General features: G+C 36.8%; 2 protein-coding genes across 3 annotated transcripts; both read left to right on the forward strand.

The window, feature by feature from the left end:
* Nucleotides 1-518: 518 nt before the first annotated feature.
* Nucleotides 519-6,693, forward strand: LOC122044989 (protein argonaute 4B-like). The gene is made up of 23 exons (XM_042605030.1): nucleotides 519-625; nucleotides 1,534-1,765; nucleotides 1,869-2,074; nucleotides 2,167-2,388; nucleotides 2,487-2,623; nucleotides 2,736-2,833; nucleotides 2,989-3,086; nucleotides 3,485-3,656; nucleotides 3,724-3,840; nucleotides 3,919-4,026; nucleotides 4,109-4,171; nucleotides 4,250-4,363; nucleotides 4,427-4,595; nucleotides 4,663-4,778; nucleotides 4,857-4,994; nucleotides 5,103-5,245; nucleotides 5,334-5,399; nucleotides 5,520-5,583; nucleotides 5,667-5,778; nucleotides 5,889-5,962; nucleotides 6,053-6,147; nucleotides 6,227-6,258; nucleotides 6,336-6,693. The coding sequence occupies exons 2-23, from the start codon at nucleotides 1,550-1,552 to the stop codon at nucleotides 6,515-6,517; spliced, it is 2,742 nt and encodes a 913-aa protein (XP_042460964.1). The 5' UTR covers nucleotides 519-625; nucleotides 1,534-1,549; the 3' UTR covers nucleotides 6,518-6,693.
* Nucleotides 6,694-12,370: 5,677 nt separating this feature from the next.
* LOC122044990 (protein ETHYLENE-INSENSITIVE 3-like 1a) lies at nucleotides 12,371-14,988 on the forward strand. Of its 2 annotated transcripts, none has more exons than XM_042605032.1 (2): nucleotides 12,371-12,663; nucleotides 13,078-14,988. In XM_042605032.1, the coding sequence occupies exon 2, from the start codon at nucleotides 13,111-13,113 to the stop codon at nucleotides 14,755-14,757; it is 1,647 nt and encodes a 548-aa protein (XP_042460966.1). In that variant the 5' UTR covers nucleotides 12,371-12,663; nucleotides 13,078-13,110; the 3' UTR covers nucleotides 14,758-14,988. The 2 variants fall into 2 exon arrangements, with proteins under 2 accessions (XP_042460966.1, XP_042460965.1); XM_042605031.1 differs by having other exon boundaries at nucleotides 12,373-12,663; nucleotides 13,048-14,988.
* The last annotated feature ends 6,264 nt before the right edge of the window (nucleotides 14,989-21,252 follow it).

The following is a 21,252-nucleotide window of genomic DNA, read 5'->3' on the forward strand; positions in this document are numbered from 1 at the left end:
ACCCACTTTTATAAGCGATCGGTTGTAGTAAATTAATGAACTATAAGGATACTTTTGAACTATGAAAAGAGGTCAAATGCATTTATTTTCTAATAAAAGACTTCTTGCTTTGATAATGTCCATTAACTCCTCCTTTATTGAAATAACAATGGTGAAGTCGGTCCAGGGGTATGACCGTGGTTAAGGCATAGCGGAGCTAAGTGAAACTAGGGGATCATGAGTAGGATTATCAAACAAAATAGTGAAACTAGGGGAGGTGCTAAATGTAATTTTAAAAACTTAAATGATAAAAAGGAGGCTGGGGACCATTATTTAGGAGTAGGTGACACTTTGCAACTTCAGCAATTAAAGATTATTATTTTACTTTTATTTTTTTGGATTTTTGTGCTTTTAAGGAAGATAGCTTTGTCAGATACTTTTACAGTTCTAGAAATGTGAAGAACAAAAAGGAAATAGTTGATTTTTGTGCTCTGACACATATTAACGTATAATATTTTTTACGCGGGCAGGCGTTTTTTGGCACTGCGGCTTCTTGGTGGGTGTACAAGTAGTAACTAGCTCACTAGCTCAAGAGACGCCAGGGGAAGACAGCAGAACGGCAAGGAACGGCGCCGTAGCTTTCGATGTAAGCAATGGCCGTTTCGTAGAGATTGGTGTTCGCTAGGGTTCTTCCCTAGGTTTGAAAGATTCGACGCTTTCTGTTGGCGTAGCAATCGCATTTTTTCGCTAGGGTTTTGGGTTTATGAGTTTCGCTTCAACGCTGCTCTTTGATATTTTGTTGTTAGATCGAAGCGCTGTTGCTTCAAGTTTCCAGCATTAATCTCTGGCCGTTTTTTGGTAACCTCATCCGACGTTCAGGCTATTCCAGTTTGCTTTTTGTTCACATGTTCGTGAGATTAAACTGTGACCACGATAGAAACTAGTTAGGATGTGAGATGTACCGCTAAGCGGCATGTTTTTAACTTGAATCCATGGTCACATCATGATCGATAACTGATTGTTTGTATTTTGACTTAGATTTAAAACCTGTTAACTCTTAGGAGGATATGCTTGTTCCTTGGTCATTTAGAGCTCCTCACAAAACTATCACATAATAAGAAATTTTTTGTCTAGTATTTTTTTTATTCTTTTTGTAATTGTTGTATCTGTTTTCTGATTAGAATCCTTCTTATTGTTAGTTAAACTTCAACTGCCCCAAAATGCGGACATGGAATTTTCAATAATTGTTATTCTGTTCTCATTGATTTCCTTTGGATGGTACATTGGCTAGTTGTTTGATTGTTTTTTTAGTGATATTGTATTTATGTTGAGTATGCAGAAATTTTGATTTGAAGACGTCTTGGTTTGAAACCTAGCAGTTTTTTATATTCTATAGATTCTAGTGTGAAATGGGCTAAACATTCTCATCTAGCATCCTTTTAAATTGATGCTTTTTAAGCTTGTTTTCATTTTGGGTTGTGTTTGTAACTGTCATTTTAATTCTCATGCGAGGATATCATAACTATTTTTGCCTTACCATTTTCTTTTTGCTAGATTGAAGACAGATAAGATGGATCCTCAGGTTAAACCTGACCCTGATAACTTTGATAATTTGCCACCGCCTCCTTCCATTCCTCCTAATGTTAACCCCATGAAGGCCACAAAACCTAAAAGGAGTCCAATGGCTAGACCTGGCATTGGAAGAAAGGGCAATGCTGTGCAGCTTTTGACAAATCATTTTAAAGTTTCTCTCAGAAACGTGGATGATTATTTTTACCACTACAGTGTAGGTTATCATTATTCCTTGTTTACCTCTTTCCTGATGTAACTTGTAATTTTGAAATGTTGAATTTTATTAATATTTGAAATTGTTATTGTTATTAAATTAGGTGGCACTGAAATATGAAGACGATCGTCCTGTGGATGGGAAGGGTGTTGGAAGGAAAGTTATTGACAAACTGCACCAGACATATGACACTGAGTTAGGAAAAAAGGATTTTGCATATGATGGTGAGAAGTCTCTATTCACCCTTGGTGCCCTTCCTCAAGTCAACAACGAATTCACTGTGGTGCTTGAGGACCTGTCCTCAAACAGGTAATAGTTTTTTTTAATGAACCTTGCATTTGCTGGGTAATCCATTCCCAACCTAACATGTGTATTACATTTGTTATCTATCTTTGACGTAGAATTCCTGGCAATGGAAACACTGGAAATAATAGTCCAGGTGAAAGCGATCACAAACGTGCCAGACGTCTAAAGCATACTAAAACCTTCAAGGTTTTGTTGAGTTTTGCAGCTAAAATACCTATGAAATCCATTGCTGCAGCCTTGAAAGGCAATGAAACTGAGAACTCTCAGGAAGCTTTACGGGTTCTTGATATTATTCTGCGACAGCATGCTGCAAAACAGTATGCGAATTTCCTTCTAATTATTTATTGTAAATTATGAATTACATAATTGTGGGTTTGTTTGTTGCATTCTGATAGTTGCTAAAATACATTTTTAGGGGATGTCTTCTTGTGAGACAATCATTTTTTCAAAACAATCCTAAAAGCTTTACTGACATTGGTGGTGGAGTCATGGGATGCAGAGGTCTTCATTCAAGTTTCAGAACTTCACAAGGAGGACTTTCTTTGAATATTGGTAAGCACTTACAATCTCTCTACATTTCTGCTTTTTTGCTTTTTCTTGCATTGTCATTCAATCACTTTATTGTTTTAAAAATATTATTGTCTTTCTTATATGTTGAATATAGATGTCTCTACTACTATGATTGTGAAGCCTGGCGCAGTGGTTGACTTTCTCCTCGCAAATCAAAATGTCAAGAATCCAAATCAACTGGACTGGAACAAGGTGATTAAGAATTTGTTCTTTATTTTTATGTTTTAGGTTATTGAATGCCTATATATAATATACCTATTGATGCAACCTGTTTCATCTTGCCTTCTTCATTATTCATATTGTGTCTTCTGAGATCTTATTATTTTTTCACACTTTGTTGTTGGTAGGCTAGAAGAACTTTGAAAAATTTGAGAGTGAAGACAACTCATACCAATCAAGAATTTAAAATCATTGGGATAAGTGACAAGCCTTGCAAAGATGAAATGTGAGTTTTTCCAGGTTGTCTTGTTTCATTATTTGTTATGAAGCATTATTGTAAGAAAGAAGCTTCTTTTATATAAATGTGAGTTTGTACAACTTCTGTGTTTCTTCCTTTGGCGATAAGAATTTATTGTTTGGAAGTGGCACTGCAAAATTTTCCTCTTTCTCTGCCTATGTTTGGAACTAATCTTGCTCTCTGAAAACCATTACTGTTTCTATAATGTTGATGTATCTGCCACAAGGTTGGAGCTGGTCTTGCTTCCTCCTGTTGGCAAATTTTTTTTTTTATTGTTGTACTTGTAGCCATGAGTGGAGGTTGATAAGCCATTAAAATTTGATAGGTAATTTTATTGAGAAATATCTTTATGATTTTATTTTTTTATGTTTATTTTAACATTTCAGATTCACTCTAAAGCTGAGAAATGGAAATGATGGAAATGGAAATTCAGATGCAGTTGAAGTAACTGTTTATGATTATTTTGTGAGACATCGGAGAATGCAATTGAGTTACTCTGCTAATTTTCCTTGCTTGAATGTCGGAAAGCCAAAAAGACCAACATATGTGCCCCTTGAGGTTTGCAAGCTCATTCCACTTCGCTTTAACTTTTATTTTATGCTAACAAATTTGGCAAACTATTCAGCTCTGCTCCTTAGTATCACTACAAAGATATACCAAATCTCTATCAACATTTCAAAGAGCTTCCCTTGTGGAAAAGTCAAGGCAGAAGCCTCGAGAACGAATGAGTGTCCTCGGCGATGTATGTGCCAATCTGTAAGATTAGTTTGTTGGTATGGCCTGTAGGCTGTTTTTTTTCATGCTTATTCTTGGATGATAGGCTTTGAGGAGTAATAATTATGATGCTGACCCATTGCTACGTGCATGTGGTGTTAGCATTGCCACCACTTTTACTCAAATAGAAGGCAGAGTATTGCAGCCTCCCCGGGTATGGCTTTATGTTTTGTATTTATACTTTTACATGTTGATTTGAGGTTATTTATGTATGACATTTAAAGCAAATGCTGCAGCTCAGAGTTGGCAATGGAGAGGAATTTATGCCATCAAGGGGGAGATGGAATTTTAACCAAAAGGTGTGCTGTTTTGAAGATTGATACTTTTTTTGCTTTCAACAAGTTTATTCTTGTAGTTAAAATGTTTACTTCTTTCAGAAATTGATGGAGCCAGCTCGAATCACCCGATGGGCTGTTGTTAATTTCTCTGCTCGATGTGATGTTTCAAGCCTCATACGTGACATGCTCAAATGCGCAAATATGAAGGGCATTGTATGTTTTGGCATTAGTTTTCTTCCCATAGAGTTTTAACTGCTAACATTGTTTCTTTCTCAGTCAATGGAAGAACCTTTCCAGCATATTTTTGAGGAAAATCCTTCGATGAGAAGGGCCCCACCTGTTGCCAGAGCGGAGGAAATGTTCCGGCAAGTTAAGCAAAACTTACCTGGTGATCCAAAGTTTCTCCTCTGCATTTTATCTGAGAGGAAGAATTCAGATATTTATGGTTTGTGTTTTTTCTGTCTTTATTGTATCATTATATATATTTGTGGTTAAGCATAATCCATGAATAGGTCCATGGAAGCTCAAATGTCTAACTGCTGATCCTGGAATTATTTCTCAATGTATCGCCCCTACAAGAGTGAATGACCAGTACCTTACCAATGTGCTGCTTAAAATCAATGCCAAGGTGCCATATGCTATCTGAGTGTCTAGTAATTTTACCCTCTTCTCTATCTGTTTCTAATATTTTGTGTTTCCTACACAGATGGGTGGTATAAACTCTTACTTGTCACTTGAAAGATCATCAGCTATTCCTCTAGTCTCCGATACACCAACAATCATTTTGGGGATGGATGTTTCCCATGGATCTCCTGGGCATTCGGATATTCCTTCAATTGCTGCGGTATATTTAACAAGCTGCATTTCTACTGCTTTCGTTACTTTTGTTTTTTTTCTAACTAGTATTCTTTTGCTATTTCTTACATGCCTATCCATTTTGTATGGTTTTAAGGTTGTAAGCTCAAGGCAATGGCCATCTATTTCTCGCTATAGAGCTTCTGTGCGAACACAATCTCCTAAGGTCGAAATGATAGACTCACTTTTTAAGCCTGTAATAGGGAATACAGGAGAGAAATATGACAATGGCATAATTCGGTTTGTTAACGTTTCTAAATTATTTTTCTTTAGCTTCTTCACTGAATATTATTCTTCTTTAAAATGGAAGCCATTATCTATGATGTAGGGAGCTGATGGTTGATTTCTACAACAGTTCAGGAAAAAGAAAACCAGAAAACATTATCATTTTCAGGTAAACTCTGTTCTAGTTTCGAGTATTGGATTAAGGCATATGGATCTTGTTTGTATCTTGATGGGGTGTGTTTTCCAATATGTTTGAGTTGTTTGTGATGAGTTCCTGATATATATTCAGGGATGGTGTTAGTGAATCACAGTTTACTCAAGTCCTCAACATTGAATTTGATCAAATTATTGAGGTATGTCAATGTATATATATATAATACATATGCTGATGTCAATTGAATTCTGATTTTGTTCAAATTGTTGTTACTATCTGTAGGCCTGCAAGTTTCTTGATGAACACTGGTCTCCAAAGTTTACATTGATAATTGCCCAGAAAAATCATCATACCAAGTTTTTCCTTCCAAACTCACCCGACAATGTCCAACCTGGTATGTATTTTATTATTGTTGGTCTTCAATTTTCTATTACTTTTTGAGCCTTTTACCTCCATCAAAATATAGTTCTTCAATTTTAAATTTGCATATTTTTGGGATTGCAGGGACTGTTATCGATAACAAAATTTGTCATCCTAAGAACTATGACTTCTACATGTGTGCTCATGCTGGCATGATTGTAAGCTCTCTTTTCAACAGTTGAATTCGATATGTTAGAGCTATATGAGTAATTAAAGTTTTTCTTATATTGGTGTTTGCGATTCCACAGGGCACAACTCGGCCCACTCATTACCATGTGTTAATGGATGAGATTGGGTTTAGTGTTGATTCTCTGCAGGAGCTTGTCCATTCCCTTTCTTATGTGTAAGTGTACATGTTTACGCGTAATTAATACTTTAGTTCTCCAATGTTTGATACATCGAAACTATGTCCAAATGTTCAGATATCAGAGGAGCACAACTGCTATATCTGTTGGTAAGCTGGGCATTTCTTTCTTGATTTGTGTAGTTTGTTGTATTGTTCCTTGCTATAATTTTTCTTTTGTGATGCAGTTGCACCCATCTGTTATGCTCACTTGGCTGCGGCACAAGTTGGGCAATTTGTGAAATTTGAAGATTTATCTGATTCGTCATCCAGCCAAGGTGGACGGCAGCATACCGCACCCGGAGCAATTCCAGTGCCGGAACTTCCTCGTTTAGATGAGAATGTTTCTAGTTCCATGTTCTTCTGCTGATCTCTGGACAATCTCATAGTCGTCTCTAGTAGATTTTGGGTGAATTCTTTTGACCATCACAAGACTAACTCGATTAGGTCCACTTGGAACCTCTTAGTTTAACATTTGGTATGCATTTTGGTCGACTTATGTAGTTGTAATCTGACAGATACCTTGTGCCCAACAGGAACGTCGTGTAGGCCATCCTCAATTTAGGTGTGATGTCTTCGATTTTCCAGTTGCTACGTGTTTTTTTTTTTAATCATTTACACTTGCGCGATGCGAACTTGTAATTGGCGTTCCGAGATATTTGGAGACCCAAATCTATTTCTAGATTCGCCAGATCCAAGCGCCGCCGTCCGAGTCATCAACTTGCGCGCGGCGAAGGCGGGCCGCCCACGTTTCCTCACCGCCATCCTCCACTACGGAGGACAGCCGACTCCGAGTGGCGGTGGCGCTCCACGCCGGCCCGCGATCGGCATGTGTCGGGGTGCCACCGGAGTCCGAGCTGTTGGTACGCGGTGCGGATCTTGTCTGGGCCGGCGGTCCGGGACACAGAGAGGAGGTAGTGCATGGTCCATGCGAATGCAGTTGGGGCTGCGACGGCGACAGAGATCCTTACTGATCGGGGAGTTCTTGGGGTGGCGACCGTGGATCGGAAGGAGAAGGGACGGCCATTAATTAGCTTTCAATGGCAAAAGGCGAAATCGATCATCCTTGCGCTCCCGTCACACCCAACCCAAGGTCATCACGAGGAAAATAAATCACGATAACCGAGAGAACAAGTGTTGGGTGGATGAGATACACAAGGTCCAGAGATTCACATCCCGGCATCCCCATAGTTCGACGACCCCACGTTCTTATGGATTTCTGGTGGAGCTTCAAGAAACAGAGCGGAGATGTTATACAACAGACAAGGCGGGAATTGTTTTTTTTAATATATATTAAAAAAAGAAAATTATGTTTTTGGTCGTATAGCTTGTTATTTTTTAATTATAAGCTTAGTCTAATAATTTGTAATATTATTTGTAATATTTTCTAATTTCAATTATTTTTTAAAATTAAAATTTTCCAACTATGTAGGGGTGTCAAAAATGAACCTGACCCGATGACCCAACCCAAGTCGACCCGAAAAAATCATGTTCGGGTTGGACATTTTCGGGTTCGGGTCAAGTTCGGGTTGGTGGGTTGGAGAGTTAAAAATTTTCAGGTTAGGTCGGGTCGGGTTTGGGTTGACCCGGGTTGACTTAAATATAGGGTTTTGTGGATTTTTTTTTGGATTAAATCAAATTTTATTTTAAAAATTTGGATGTTTTTATGTATATTAATATCATGTTTATATGATAATGATGGAGTAGTGAGATAAAAGTGAATAATTATAGAGAAAATAGTCCAAAAAATTCATTTTGAATCAGATTTTCATATTATATGGGTCAGGTTTGGATTGATCGGGTTGGTCGGGTTCAGGTTCAAGTTTAGATATTTTGGATTGAACTCGGATTCAGATTGAATTAAAAAAAAAAAATCGATTCGATTCATCCGAATTGATATCCCTACAATTATGTACTTACATTGACAAGATTAAAATTGGAAAAGTATGAGTTATATGACCGAAAGTAATTTAGTTTTTTTTAAAACTCATATTTTATTTGTTTCCAAAGTCTCCCTGTAATTTTACAATATCATTTTACATCAGGTTCCCACTTTTATAAGCGATCGGTTGTAGTAAATTAATGAACTATAAGGATACTTTTATAACAACCGAACCATGAAAAGAGGTTAAATGCATTACTTTTCTAAAAAAAGCCTTCTTGCTTTGATGATATCCATTAACTCCTTCTGTTACTGAAATATTTATAAAAGTTTAGTGTGTAAACTAAAATGGTGAAAGTATAGAGGGTATTTGAAAAATGTTAAACTACGATGAGGTGTTAAATGTAATTTTTTATTATTTGGGATTAGGCCATAGTTCGCATTCATCAAACAGTATGTTACAAGCAATAAAAAAATTCTTTTGGATTTTTGTGTTTTTTTATAAAGAAGAAAGATTTGTCTTATAGTTTTACAGTTCTAGAAATGTGGAGAAAAAAAGAGGAAATAGTTGATTTAAATAATTGCCTAGTATCACCATTCTCACACCTATTAATGTATAATTTAAAGTGAAAATTATTATTAAATATTGTACAACTTTTATTTTTTAATATTGTTCACCTTAAAAAATAACAATATGTATAGGTTAATTTAATTTGTCTATAATAGAAAAGTGATAAATTATATTTTAATTAATGGAGCCACAAAAAAAAAAAACTTAAATGAATTCACACTAATTAAATTTATATTTATTGTCCTTTATTGCAGATATTTTATTGACTTAAGTCCACCCATCTTGTGAATTAAATTAAAGGCATTTAATACCACTTTCAGTGAAAGATTGGCAGCCGACAAGTAGTACAAAATTTTAGAGAATTAATCAATAAAAATGTCACAATTTTCTTCACATAATACAAAAGTAAACTAAATTATTATTTTTTTAAAATATTGTTGGTATTAGGTTATCCCGACTCATCCTGTAGGTGACTAGATTGATCTATAAAAGTTTTTTTATCAGTTTAAACGGTTAATAGCCGTCTAATATTTTTATATTAATCGTCCATAAAAAAAAACTATTCATTAATTCATCAGACATGGTTACATCATTGTGCGGGGTAAAAATCTTATTTATAACTTTGTTTCCTTTCTCCTAATTTGGGCACCGAGCTTGTCACAAGCTGATCACGATTCGACAAGAATCTACTTTACTAAAGCAAATCTATCTGTTAGATTTTGGAATAATCTCAAAATTTTGCCGTCCAGAATAAGAAATATCGAAAAGTTAAATGGTAAAATTTAAAAGGAAAAAATACCTTTTAACTCTTTATATATTTTTTTTAGAGGAATGATATTTGTCGCGACAATTCGTCGCGATAACTTGCCGCGACACACTCATCGAGAATTGTTGATCGGTCTGTAGATCGATCAGGTTGCCTCCTGATCGGTCTATAGACCGATCAGTGAGTGTGTCGCGACAAGTTATCGCGGCGAATTATCGTGGCAAATATCATTCCTCATTTTTTTATAAAGTAGTATTTTACCTCTTATATGTAAAAATAATATTTAACTCTTTTGACCAAAAGTCAAGATGTGAGTGTTGTTATATGAGAGCATGACACAATAATATATTTGTATTAAAATAGTAAGCATGTAATAAATAGGTAAATAAAAAAGTAAGGTCCAGAAATTGTTATCCTTCAGTTGAAGTGTCGACGTGCCGACTGTTTTTAGATAATATATTGCCGCTCACGGTGCAGAGGCTCTCCGGCAAAATTCTCCCAAGATCTGAAAACCACTCGCGTCGTCCGTAGGTGCACTCCTGCAAGCGTCGGTTCCCTCACACGCCGGACAGAACCAAACCAAATCAAAGACTGACAAAAACAACCAGGCCGCCTGCAAGCGTGAGGCCCACGAGCTGGGGATTTGCACCCCCTGTGAGCAATGATCGCGTGTGTCGCGCCCGGTTTATGGATTTCCGGCTCGAACCCCCGAAACCACCTGATTTGGGCTCGGCCCGTGCATGCGTGTATGTCACATTAACTTTGCTAAGCAAGGATGGAAGAACTCCATATATAAGATCTTCCAACCTTCTTAACTTAGCAATGTAGGACTAAATGCATACACATATGTATTACCAGAACAACAATAAAAAATAAGAAAAATAATTTGAATTAAAAAACATAGAACTCAATAGTGAGAAATATGAGAAATCTGATAAAAATTAATTGTATCCTTACCTTTTTTTATTATTTTTCAATAATAATATCTAGAGGGAAAAATATATTGAATTGACTATTATATTTTTTTTAGTAAAAATTCTCATAAAATTCATACATGCACCAGTATAAATAATAAAAAAATAGTAACTTTGAAAGCGTCTCGAAAACTCATTCCATTACTTTCACCAAACTAAAAAAATAGGAATTCTAAATTGATGAATCAAAATCAAATGAAGATGGAACAAAGTCTATCATTAAAATTCTCTTCCTTATCACACATATAATTAATAAAGTAGGAGTGATTTTGGTTAATCAATTTAGAATTTTGGTTCTTTTTCATTTAGTGAGAATGGTAGAATGAATTTTTGACAGGTTATCTCTTTCAGAATTGTGTTGTTTATTTATTGTTCATAACGGTATAGATATATGAATTTTGTGAGAATTTTATCGAAGAATTTAATGATAAATTTAATATTTTTTCTCTCTCTTAATGTTATTATAAAAAATGACAAGAATTAAATTATTTTTTATTCATTATATATGTCACATTTTAGGATGAGAAAGAAGATTTTTAATGATAAATTCTATTCTATTCTATTTTAGAATTTTGATTTTTGATTTTTTTTAATTTTATAGGGATAAATAGTAGAATAAGTTTTTGACTGATTATCCTTTTAAGTGATATTATTTTTCTATTGTTTATATTGTGTATATATGAATTTTGTTTGGATTTTTATCGGATGGTACCATGATCAATTCAATATGCTTTTGATATTATTATAAAAAAATGATAAAAAAAAAGCCAGGGCGCAATTGTCTTTTTTTTTTAAAGACACTTTTGGTAAAAGGATATTAAATGTCATTGTTTTTTAAATAAAGGGTAAAATGCTACATGATAGAAAAAAACACAGGGTTTAATGTATTTTTTTCCAATTTTAAACAAACTCGAATTTGGCAAAAACGATGATGCAAATTTCTGTTTATGAATTTATAATTTTCATTTAAATTTTAAATTTTTTATAAGTGCTATTAGTTTTATTTAATCAATTTGATAAGATAAACTAAACCCAAACTGTGAGTTTTTTTTTTCAAAAAAAATCAACCTAAAATTGAGTTCTCCTAATAATATTCAATCAAATTCCATAAATTCCTTTTTTATGTTCTATGAATAAATTAAATTTTATATAAATAAAAAATTAATTTTCGACCGATATAAAATATCTTATTAGAATGTTAACCTCCCATAGATCCTCTAGTCTTATGGATTGATCTAATTTGATAAACTCTATTACTTAAATAAATAAGGTCCATCATAATTTATCAATCATGATCGATGGATCATCCTCTGATCCATAATTTACGAGATCAAATCCTCTGTCCTCATATTTCTCTGTCCCCATGTCCCCTTGTCGATCGGACGGATCAGATTATATCTCAAGGATGTCTTACACATCACGAGGATACTGCACATATTTTAAAGATGTCATGATGTCTTAAGATGTAATATGGTCCGTCCGATCGACAGGGGACACGGGAACAGAAAAATTTAGGGACAAAAAATTTGATCTGATAATTTACCACCATAATAAAATTTTCTTCCAATCAAATTATATGAATTCATTTATTATGTTCTCTGAGCAAATTAAATTTTATATACACAAAAAAGTAAAAATAAACTAAAATTGAGTTTTTCATCCTCCTGATGATCTATAATAAACACACTCATAAATGCTATTAATTCTAAAACAAGAGTAATTAGCAAGTGCTTTCGTAGTTAATTACCCTATTTAAAAAAAAAAAAAGGAGAAAACAAATTATTTACGCGGCAGCGGAAGCTTTAATGCAGGCGCGTGGGAACTCCATGATCTATCTCCATCTAACTGTTCTTTGTTTTTGTTTTGACCATAAAAATCAAATTTTGGATACATAATTCGCGAGATCTAACAAAGATTTAATTTTTTAAACACGATGAACAGGATCCAGGTGTTGCATCTCGATTCGCTTACTGAAACCGACAAAGAATCGAGCTCTGGGTTAAATTAATTACAGAGATAAGAAGCAAGAAGACGGCAGCAGGAAGCAGGGGAGACTGACTGGAGAGGGCCACCACTCTCTCTCTCTCTCTCTCTCTGTGGCTCCCTTTCGTTTTCGTTCGCCATGTTCTTGTTTAATTTATTATTGTGTTTATAGTCTTCTTCTTTCTCCCGTCTCGATTTGACTCTTCCTTATCTCTTCTTCGCCGTATAGTTCACGGTCTTTCTCTCCCTCTCTGACTCTCTCTCTCTCTCTCTGCTGCGACTCTTTCCCTTGCCAAGGATCGCCGAAAAAGGCCGAGGAAGCGTATTGAAGCCGGAAAAGGTGAGGTTTTGGGTTGTTTTTTTTGCCGAAAGGCGCCGCCTTTTTGCGATTCCGGTAGATCTCTCTCGGCGGCCGTTGTCTTCTCGGTTTCCGCGCTTTGTCGATTTCCCCTCTTTTTTTTAAGCCTTTTTGGTAGATTGGCGGTGGCTCGGGAGATCCTCCTTGCCCGCCGGAAAGAAAGAAAAAAAGATGCCTTTTTGACTTTCGCTAATTTCACGGATGTCACGGAGTTCTTGAAATCGCGTCTTGTTTACGCGTATTCCGGATCTGTTCGTCTTCTAGTTCCTATTTCTTTGAAAAAAAAAAAATCTTTAAGATTAATTTTCAAGCTCGCGTCTCCTTCCCCTGTTCATCTAACAACGATCAAATCTTGCTTGCTTACAGAGATTTCCCTGATCGATCGATTAATTTCAGTCTCAGAGTTTTCAGCTGTTCATCTTGAAAATCATGGCATATCCCTGTGGTCCAACAAGCTTTCTGCAAATTTCGCCCTCCATTAATGGCGAGAAGAGTTTCGCTTTCGGCAGCGTCCTTCAGCCTTCCGCCGGCGATCTCGCGGACGAGCTCCCGGAAAATTTCGCCGACGAAGAAAGCGAGGACGACGTGGACATCGAAGAACTCGAGCGGCGCATGTGGAGGGACCGTGCGCGATTGAAGCGGCTGAAGGAGCAGCAGCAGCAGAGCAAAAGCAAGCAACGGCAGTCGCAAGAACACGCTCGCCGGAAGAAGATGGCTCGGGCGCAGGATGGGATTCTCAAGTACATGCTGAAGATGATGGAGGTTTGCAACGCTCAGGGCTTCGTTTACGGCATAATTCCCGAGAAAGGCAAGCCGGTGACCGGAGCTTCTGATAATCTCAGGGCTTGGTGGAAGGAAAAGGTCAGGTTTGATCGGAACGGCCCCGCCGCCGTCGATAAACACCGCGCCGAGAATTCCGCCGCCCCTGGCTCCGGCAGCGACTTCGACTCGGGAGCTGCCGCCGCCGCCCCTCATTCATTGCAGGAGCTTCAAGACACGACATTGGGCTCTCTTCTGTCGGCTCTCATGCAGCACTGCGATCCGCCGCAGCGCCGGTTTCCTCTGGAAAAAGGAATCCCGCCGCCGTGGTGGCCTACCGGGCGAGAGGAGTGGTGGGCTCAGTTAGGCATCCCCGATGAACAAGGGCCGCCCCCCTACAAGAAGCCCCATGATCTTAAGAAGGCGTGGAAGGTCAGCGTCCTGACGGCGGTGATCAAGCACATGTCTCCCGACATCGAGAAGATCCGGCGGCTGGTGAGGCAGTCGAAATGCCTCCAAGACAAGATGACTGCCAAGGAAAGCGCAACCTGGCTTGCCGTCGTTAAGCAGGAAGAGGAATTGCATATCAAGTTCCATCCGAATGCTCGGCCGCTCCCATCCTCAGGGAGTGCCATCACCGGAGCATTCTCCTTCAGCAGCATCGCCGGCGAGTACGACGTTGAAGGTGTCGAAGAAGGCAAAAGTGAGGGTGACATGTTTGTGAATTCTGCTCCAATGAAGGAAGAAACCGACATTGAATTCTCCCAGAAGAGATCTTTTATGCCGGCCGAGGTCGACCGAGGGATGAACCAGAGGATCTATACTTGTGAAAATGTGGCATGTTTGCACAGCGATGCCGGCCATGGATTTCTCGATCGGAATGCTAGAAGCAGTCACCAATACTCGTGCAAGTTTCAGAACAAGCCTTCAATGAACAACATATCCCTCTTGGACATTCCTTCCGACGGGCAAAGATCGATCGAGGAGTTGATGAACTTGTACGAGAACAATATCAGCAACGGCACCAAGAACTTCAACTTAGGATGTTTGTCGATGTTCGAAGAGCCGCCGAGTGGTCTTCATGCTAGAAACAAGTTGGAACACAACTTACTTGGACAGGGTACTGGAATTGGGGACGACCTCTTTGAAGAAGTTGAAAGCTTGTTGCAGTTTCAGCAAGAACTTAATGAGCAACCAATTGGCCGAGCGACTAGGGGCATCGGCCACAACATGATCGGAGCCGACTACTCGGATGTTATGCAAGAAGCCATTGAGGTTTCTTTGCACAAACAAGGTGGATTCAACTGGTTCTGTTAGCTGTTTGTCATGAATCACTAGGAGTTCTTGTATGATGCTAGAAATAGCTAGAACTCCAAATATGGTATTTGTATTAGTGTGGTTAGTGATGGTGTTTCATACTTCTATCCAATCAGGTTGATAAATGTATGATGTTCAAGGTTTCGCTGTGTATGTAGTTTTGTGTTGCACTCTTCATCTTGATTGTGCTTGTTAGTTTGGAAGAAACTAAGAAGAACTTGCTTCTGTCTAGATTATGATCTTTCACTACAAGCACTTCACTTTATGCAACATTAGCAAAACTCTCCTCAACTTGATCTGTTGCCTCAACTATGGTAGATGGGATTCTCTGTCTCACTTTCTTTGTATACCTGTGTCTCATTCATTGATCGGATGGATTACATCATATCATTCACTGATCGGATGGATTACATTAGATCATGTCTTTGAAGATTCTATTATTGGTGCGGTTAATACTAACGGTCTAACTTAAATTTTGATAAATGATAAAATAGGTTAAGTTAGTTTCATTGTTATCTAACATTCTGACCGAGTGTGCAGTAGAAGTCCAGATAGGTCGACGGATTGATCTGATGTCTGTCACGAAGCACAGCTAAGTCGACGGGCCGATCGGATAGTTGACACGAAATCCAAACGGATCGATGGGCTGACCGGACGTTTGACACGAAATCTAGCTAGGTAGATAGGTCGACGGATTGATCTGATGTCTGTCACGAAGCACAGCTAGGTCGACGGGCCGATCGGATAGCTGACACGAAATCCAAACGGATCGATGGGCTGACCGGACGTTTGACACGAAATCCAGCTAGGTCGACGGGTTGATCAATTAGTTAGCACGAAGCTCAAACGGATCGAAAGGCATCTCGTTTTTTTTCGATCCAACACCTTTTGCTAGATTTTTTTTTAATGACTTGTTTAGGCTTGAACACAAGTGAATGTGACTATCCAGAGAGTTGGAGTTCCTACCCTTTCACTTGATTATTTTTTAATATCCCTAGGTAAGGTTGGCAATCCGATGGGAGATCCAAACAAATATAATTAGTTTTATTAAACGAGTGTGGATCCTCTTGTCCCTTTTTTTTTATGATTTTCTCTTGGTCTCCTTAGTAATTGTAATCAGATCGTGATTGAAATCTAATCGCAATTGATTGTAATTTCTCTTTGGATTTATATTCCCATTCAGGTTATAGTTTGGATCGGGACAGACGGTTGAAGGTCATTTGCAGTAGACAGGCTGTCGGGCGCTGAGCGGTGGGCGGCCTTCAGTCGCTTGTCTCGATCTAAACTATAACCTGGGTGAGAATAGAATGTGAATCTAAGGAGAAATCATAATTAATTATAATCAAGTTTTAATCACGATCTAATCATAATTACAAAAGGACTAAGAAAAAATAATAAAAAAACAGACACAACCCTCTTATTAAATAAACTCTTGGAAGTAGCAAATATTAACTTTATACATAATGCCAAGAAAGAAAGAATCTTTAGTATAAATCTATCTAATCAACAAGTGTAAATTAGATTTAATCTTGCAAAACCAATTGTTATAGCTTTTGATTGAGCCTTTGTATAAATTTGAAAAACCTTACATGAACACAACTAACAGTCAATGAAATAACACACAAACAATGAAAACATTATTTAGGTACTTCATTAAACTCCTAATCCAAGTAAATATGATTAACACAAGGCTCACTGTTAATTACCATCCTGAATACTGAACTAATTAACCCTACTTTATCACATAGTTAGGAGAGTGATTTAGGGTTTTCCTGCAGGGTTCTTCGGATCATGGCGGCTGTTCGGTCCTGAGCCAGGATAGTCATTCACCTCAATCTCCATTCTTCCCTTCTCAAAGCCACCTTCCTCGACCTGCATTATCTAAGCTTGCAGAAACAAACTAATCACAAATTTTCACAAGAAAGAAAAAGAAAAAATTGTGGAAAATCTGTTCTGAAACAAACCTTCATTATTAGTTCATCTTTGTTCCTCAACGCAAAGGCTCCTACAAGAACAACAATAACAATAAGAGAAGAGATCAACATTTGTGGATCTTTTTTCTGAAATAAAAGGGGGGAAAATTAAGAGGCTTAGCTTACTTGAGGGAGGAGCTGAATCCAGAGAGAAGAGATGGCATGAGAGAAGATGAAGAAGAAGAAGAAGTAGTAAGAGATGGAACAAAAGATTCTTGTTGTGATCCATATCTTGTGTTCTAGGACAAGGCCAATGGATGATCAAGGTTCTTACTAAAATAGAGCAAAGTCATATCTTGTAGTCAACTTTCTTACTAAAATTCTAAAGGTTTTGGTGAATTTAATATTAGAGTTGCTCAGAATTCACGAGCTCAAATATTTTAACAGTTAGATTACATATATTATTAGAATTATTTATTTATAACATAATTTAATTATTTATCTTTTTAATTTAGGATTTAAAATTTTTTTAACGTAACTATATAAGATTTTGTACTCTTTATTTTAGATGCAAGGAGAATCTAAAATTAAAATTTTTTTAAGTAGTTATCCGTTAATTAAATTAAGTTTATTTTTTATATTTAATTTATCCTAAATCTTAGGAATCGAGTCTTGATAATTAATTTATCCTAAATCTTAGAGAATAAGTCTAGTTAATTATTTTTCTGTTTAGATTTTTTTAAGGATTTTGAGAGCTATATAAATCTATGCTTAGATGATATTTGGGAATAAATTATTTTGATATTAAATCAATTGGTTTCGCTTAAGCTACGTTATGACTACATCTCTTTTGTTCTTTATTTTCCACTCTTATTTTCTCAAGAAGGTTTTTTAAAATCTATCTTCTTTTTATTTTGTTATTTCTCTCTTGTTTCTTCTTAGTCCTTCTGTAACTTCACGCTCTTTAAAATATTTTTTTGGATTTATCAAGATGACTATCTTTTTCTCGTTGTCAATTTTCTACATTAACACTCTTAATATTGGGCATGGTGTGATCTAAGTGTAACCCCTTATGATATTGCTGACCTAAATATAAGATTAAATTCATATGGATGAACTAAATCTAATTAAATTCATATGGGTGGACTTACATTTAATTAACACATATAGAATTAATTGTCGTTACGGGAAGTAAATTCCAATTAAGTGATTTAATAATTAATTACATATAAAAGGAGTTTGGATTAAATAGATATAAATTTAACATGTAGATTTAATAATATGATTCATTAACATTGAACTGTTAATGATGGATAAATTTTATGATCGATAATCCTTATAGGTTAGGTCGGATATATATATTAAAAGATATGATTCATTTAGGACACGTTAAATCCTGCTTTTGATTCTTCTCCCCCATTGAGAAGGATCTTGGGTTGTAGACTTAATCATGTAAAAGATAATGATAGATTCAACATGATATTTTCCCCTCAAACAAAGGATCATAGGCTTCCCACGTCCGATCCTCGACCCATCAGGTCTTCCTGCCCCTCGGTCCACCCGACCTATTAGGACTTCCTTGCCTAGTGTCTGGTCCTCTTGATCCGAACATAGGAGCCCCCACTTTCTTTGTTCAAGGTCAATATTGTATCCACATGTCAATGGAGATATCTTTTCTCTTATAAACCCATGATCTTTCACATGTGTTTTCAATATGGGACTATGTTTGTAACCTTGTAACCCCAACAATTATTTCGATTTTAATATTACTTTAGAAATTAATAATAATTAAATCATATTTTAAATACATCCTTGGTTTATTATTGATGTATTACACACCTAACATGAAAAGAGAACATGGTTTAAACTCTTAATCTATTTGAAGTTGGTGGATCATTAGGCTCCAAGAGAATCTGGTGAGGGTGTTGAGATGTTTCACATGGATGAAAGGAATTATCCACACATGAATAAATTTAATATTTTTTTTGTAAAAAAAATTTCATAAATTGTCTTTTAAGTGAATGTGAAAAATTCAATTATTTTACCATTAAAATAATACTCATCTTATCAGTTTTAAATCACTACCTGAATTTCTTATTTATTAATGGATAGAAGTCGATAATTCTCCTATAAAGATCTTTCATGTCTGGTCGAGAATTTATTCCCAGATATATATCGTTTTTAATTTTTTAAAAATTCTTTAATTACATTAAAATTTTGGAAAAGTGGGAAAAAAAAAATAATCCAAACTGTGGCCGCCATGGAGGCGGATGTTTCGATGCCACGTCAGCCATGTGAAGAAGCATGGTTGCTGATGGATCCTTTCATCTCTTAGAAACTGACACGTGGCATATGAGATAGATTCTATTTTTAAGTTGTCTAGATCTACTGACTGGAGTTTTTTCTTGGGCCTTATCCAGATCCAATCCAACATTTTTATTTAATTGTCAATATATATATTAAATTTTATCCTTTTAAATTATAATTCAAATTACTAGAGTGAAGATTTATTAAATGTATACTAGAAGAATATTTTAAAAGAAATTAATTGACAAAACATTAAAAGTGGCATATATTTTTTTTCTAAAAATTCATTACTAAATTTATCCGGTACTTTTTTATTATTATTAAAAAAAGTTAAACATGAACAAAATTATATTGTTTTCAAAGCAGCATAGAAAGATGACAAACACAAAGTGAGAATAATATTAATTATTAAATATAATTATCATCGAAGAAAAGTAATATATTATTTAATCTCTCCGTTAATACTCAAACCACTAAAAAAGAAACTTCTGGATAAACTTCCAATTTACAGGTCTGTAGTAAGAGACCAGGTGGGTCCTGTCTGAAAACGATCAAGATAACAAATCAGATACGTGATTTTAATGTTGTCTGCGATAAGACTTTAAATTAATAAAAAAGAATTTTAAACTTTCCTGTGTATTAAAAAACATGTCAGTAATCAGAAAGGGATTTTCCATGTAGGCACGTATATTCATGGTCCATTGTTTTATTTTTTTGTGAATGATAAAATAATTATTTTATATATCTATCTTGTATTTTTTCTTGAAATTTTTTCATGGAGCAAATCATTTCTCAATAGATAAACAGTAAATGCATAAGATAACTTGTGTATAAGGTTTACATGATGTAAGCATATTTATATCCGTAGATAGACACTTTTTTTTTTATAACGTTGATATTTGTCTATGTACGAATTTTAAAATATTTTTGAAAAAGGATATATCATAAAATTGTTTAGACACCTTTTTCAAAATGAATATGTAATCTTTACATTTGACAGAATGAAAACTTTTAAAATATAATTACATATAAAAGGAATATGAGATTATTGAGTTGTAGGACTCTTAATATGGTTAGTTGGCAAATTGATCGAGCTCTTTTCGTAATTTGATCGGTTGTCGCTCACAGGAACGACCAAGTTGAATTTGAGGAATGTTATCGGAAGCTCGTCCTTCGCTCAGCCGCTCTAATCGAACCAAGTGAGTTTGTTCAGTCAAACGATAAGTCTAATCGACTAGATTACTTGGCCAGAATAGTTGATCACGTTATCCCTGAGTGTATGGTGAAGAAGACTTAGCTCTGAAAGATACTGACTCAACTTAGGACTTCACTGATACCGAAAGACTAGGATCCAATTAGTCCAAGGATCCAATTGGATAACCACTCGATCGAAGGAGTCGATCATACTATCCCTAAATATTAACTGATCCGGTGGTAAGAACGGGAGACTCTCATTGGCGGAAGGACAACACCACGTGGAGGTCAATGGTCAAGAGGGTCAACCCCAAGGTCGTGCCGAGCGGACAGAGGTCATGCCAAGCGGACTGGCAGACCGACCGAACATCCGGCCAGGGGTCTCCTAGGTCGGACGAAAGACAGCCAGACCAGGGGTCAGGTTTCCGACGCTCAAGGTGAAAGAGTCTCTGGGCCGAGCGGACAGGCCGCTCGGCTGAGCCACAGGACAATAAGGCGCAATCCCATCCGAGAACATGAGCAGGGCTTCCCCACCCGGTCCGAGGTATGCGCATTCCCGGAGGCCATGAGCACCGAGCGACCGATCCGCTCGGCCCGGGAACAGGCAAGAGGCGCAAAGGGACAAAAGGGACAGCTGGTAACGTCATCCTCGAGACACTTGCCGCCGACAAACAGCATGGTCGACGACCGGAGCAGACAGAGTATCGTACGGTGGAAGCTTCCACCGTCATGTCAGGGATATGCTCGGACGATTGCGGAATGACGTCAGACATGCTTTTATGACACAATCCTATTGAGGTATGTTTGGAGAAGCGTGCATGCATCGAGAAGCGTGTCCGTGCCTTCCCGGGGTCCTATATAAGGACCCCCGGACTTCGACGGAGGTATGCGACTCTCATCGCTGTAGCCACAGTAACGTTACTTTGCTCCTCTTCTTCTTCACTGTCTGACTTGAGCGTTAGAGGGTCGTCGTCGAGAAACCCCTCCCAGCTCAGCTTCTTTGCAGGTTCACCGGAGGTCTACACCATCATCAGAGGATAGTGGAGAGCGCCACGTCCCCAGCGTCCATCGACTCAACGCT

Source organism: Zingiber officinale, chromosome 2B, assembly GCF_018446385.1.
Source record: "Zingiber officinale cultivar Zhangliang chromosome 2B, Zo_v1.1, whole genome shotgun sequence".
Lineage (NCBI taxonomy): Eukaryota > Viridiplantae > Streptophyta > Magnoliopsida > Zingiberales > Zingiberaceae > Zingiber > Zingiber officinale.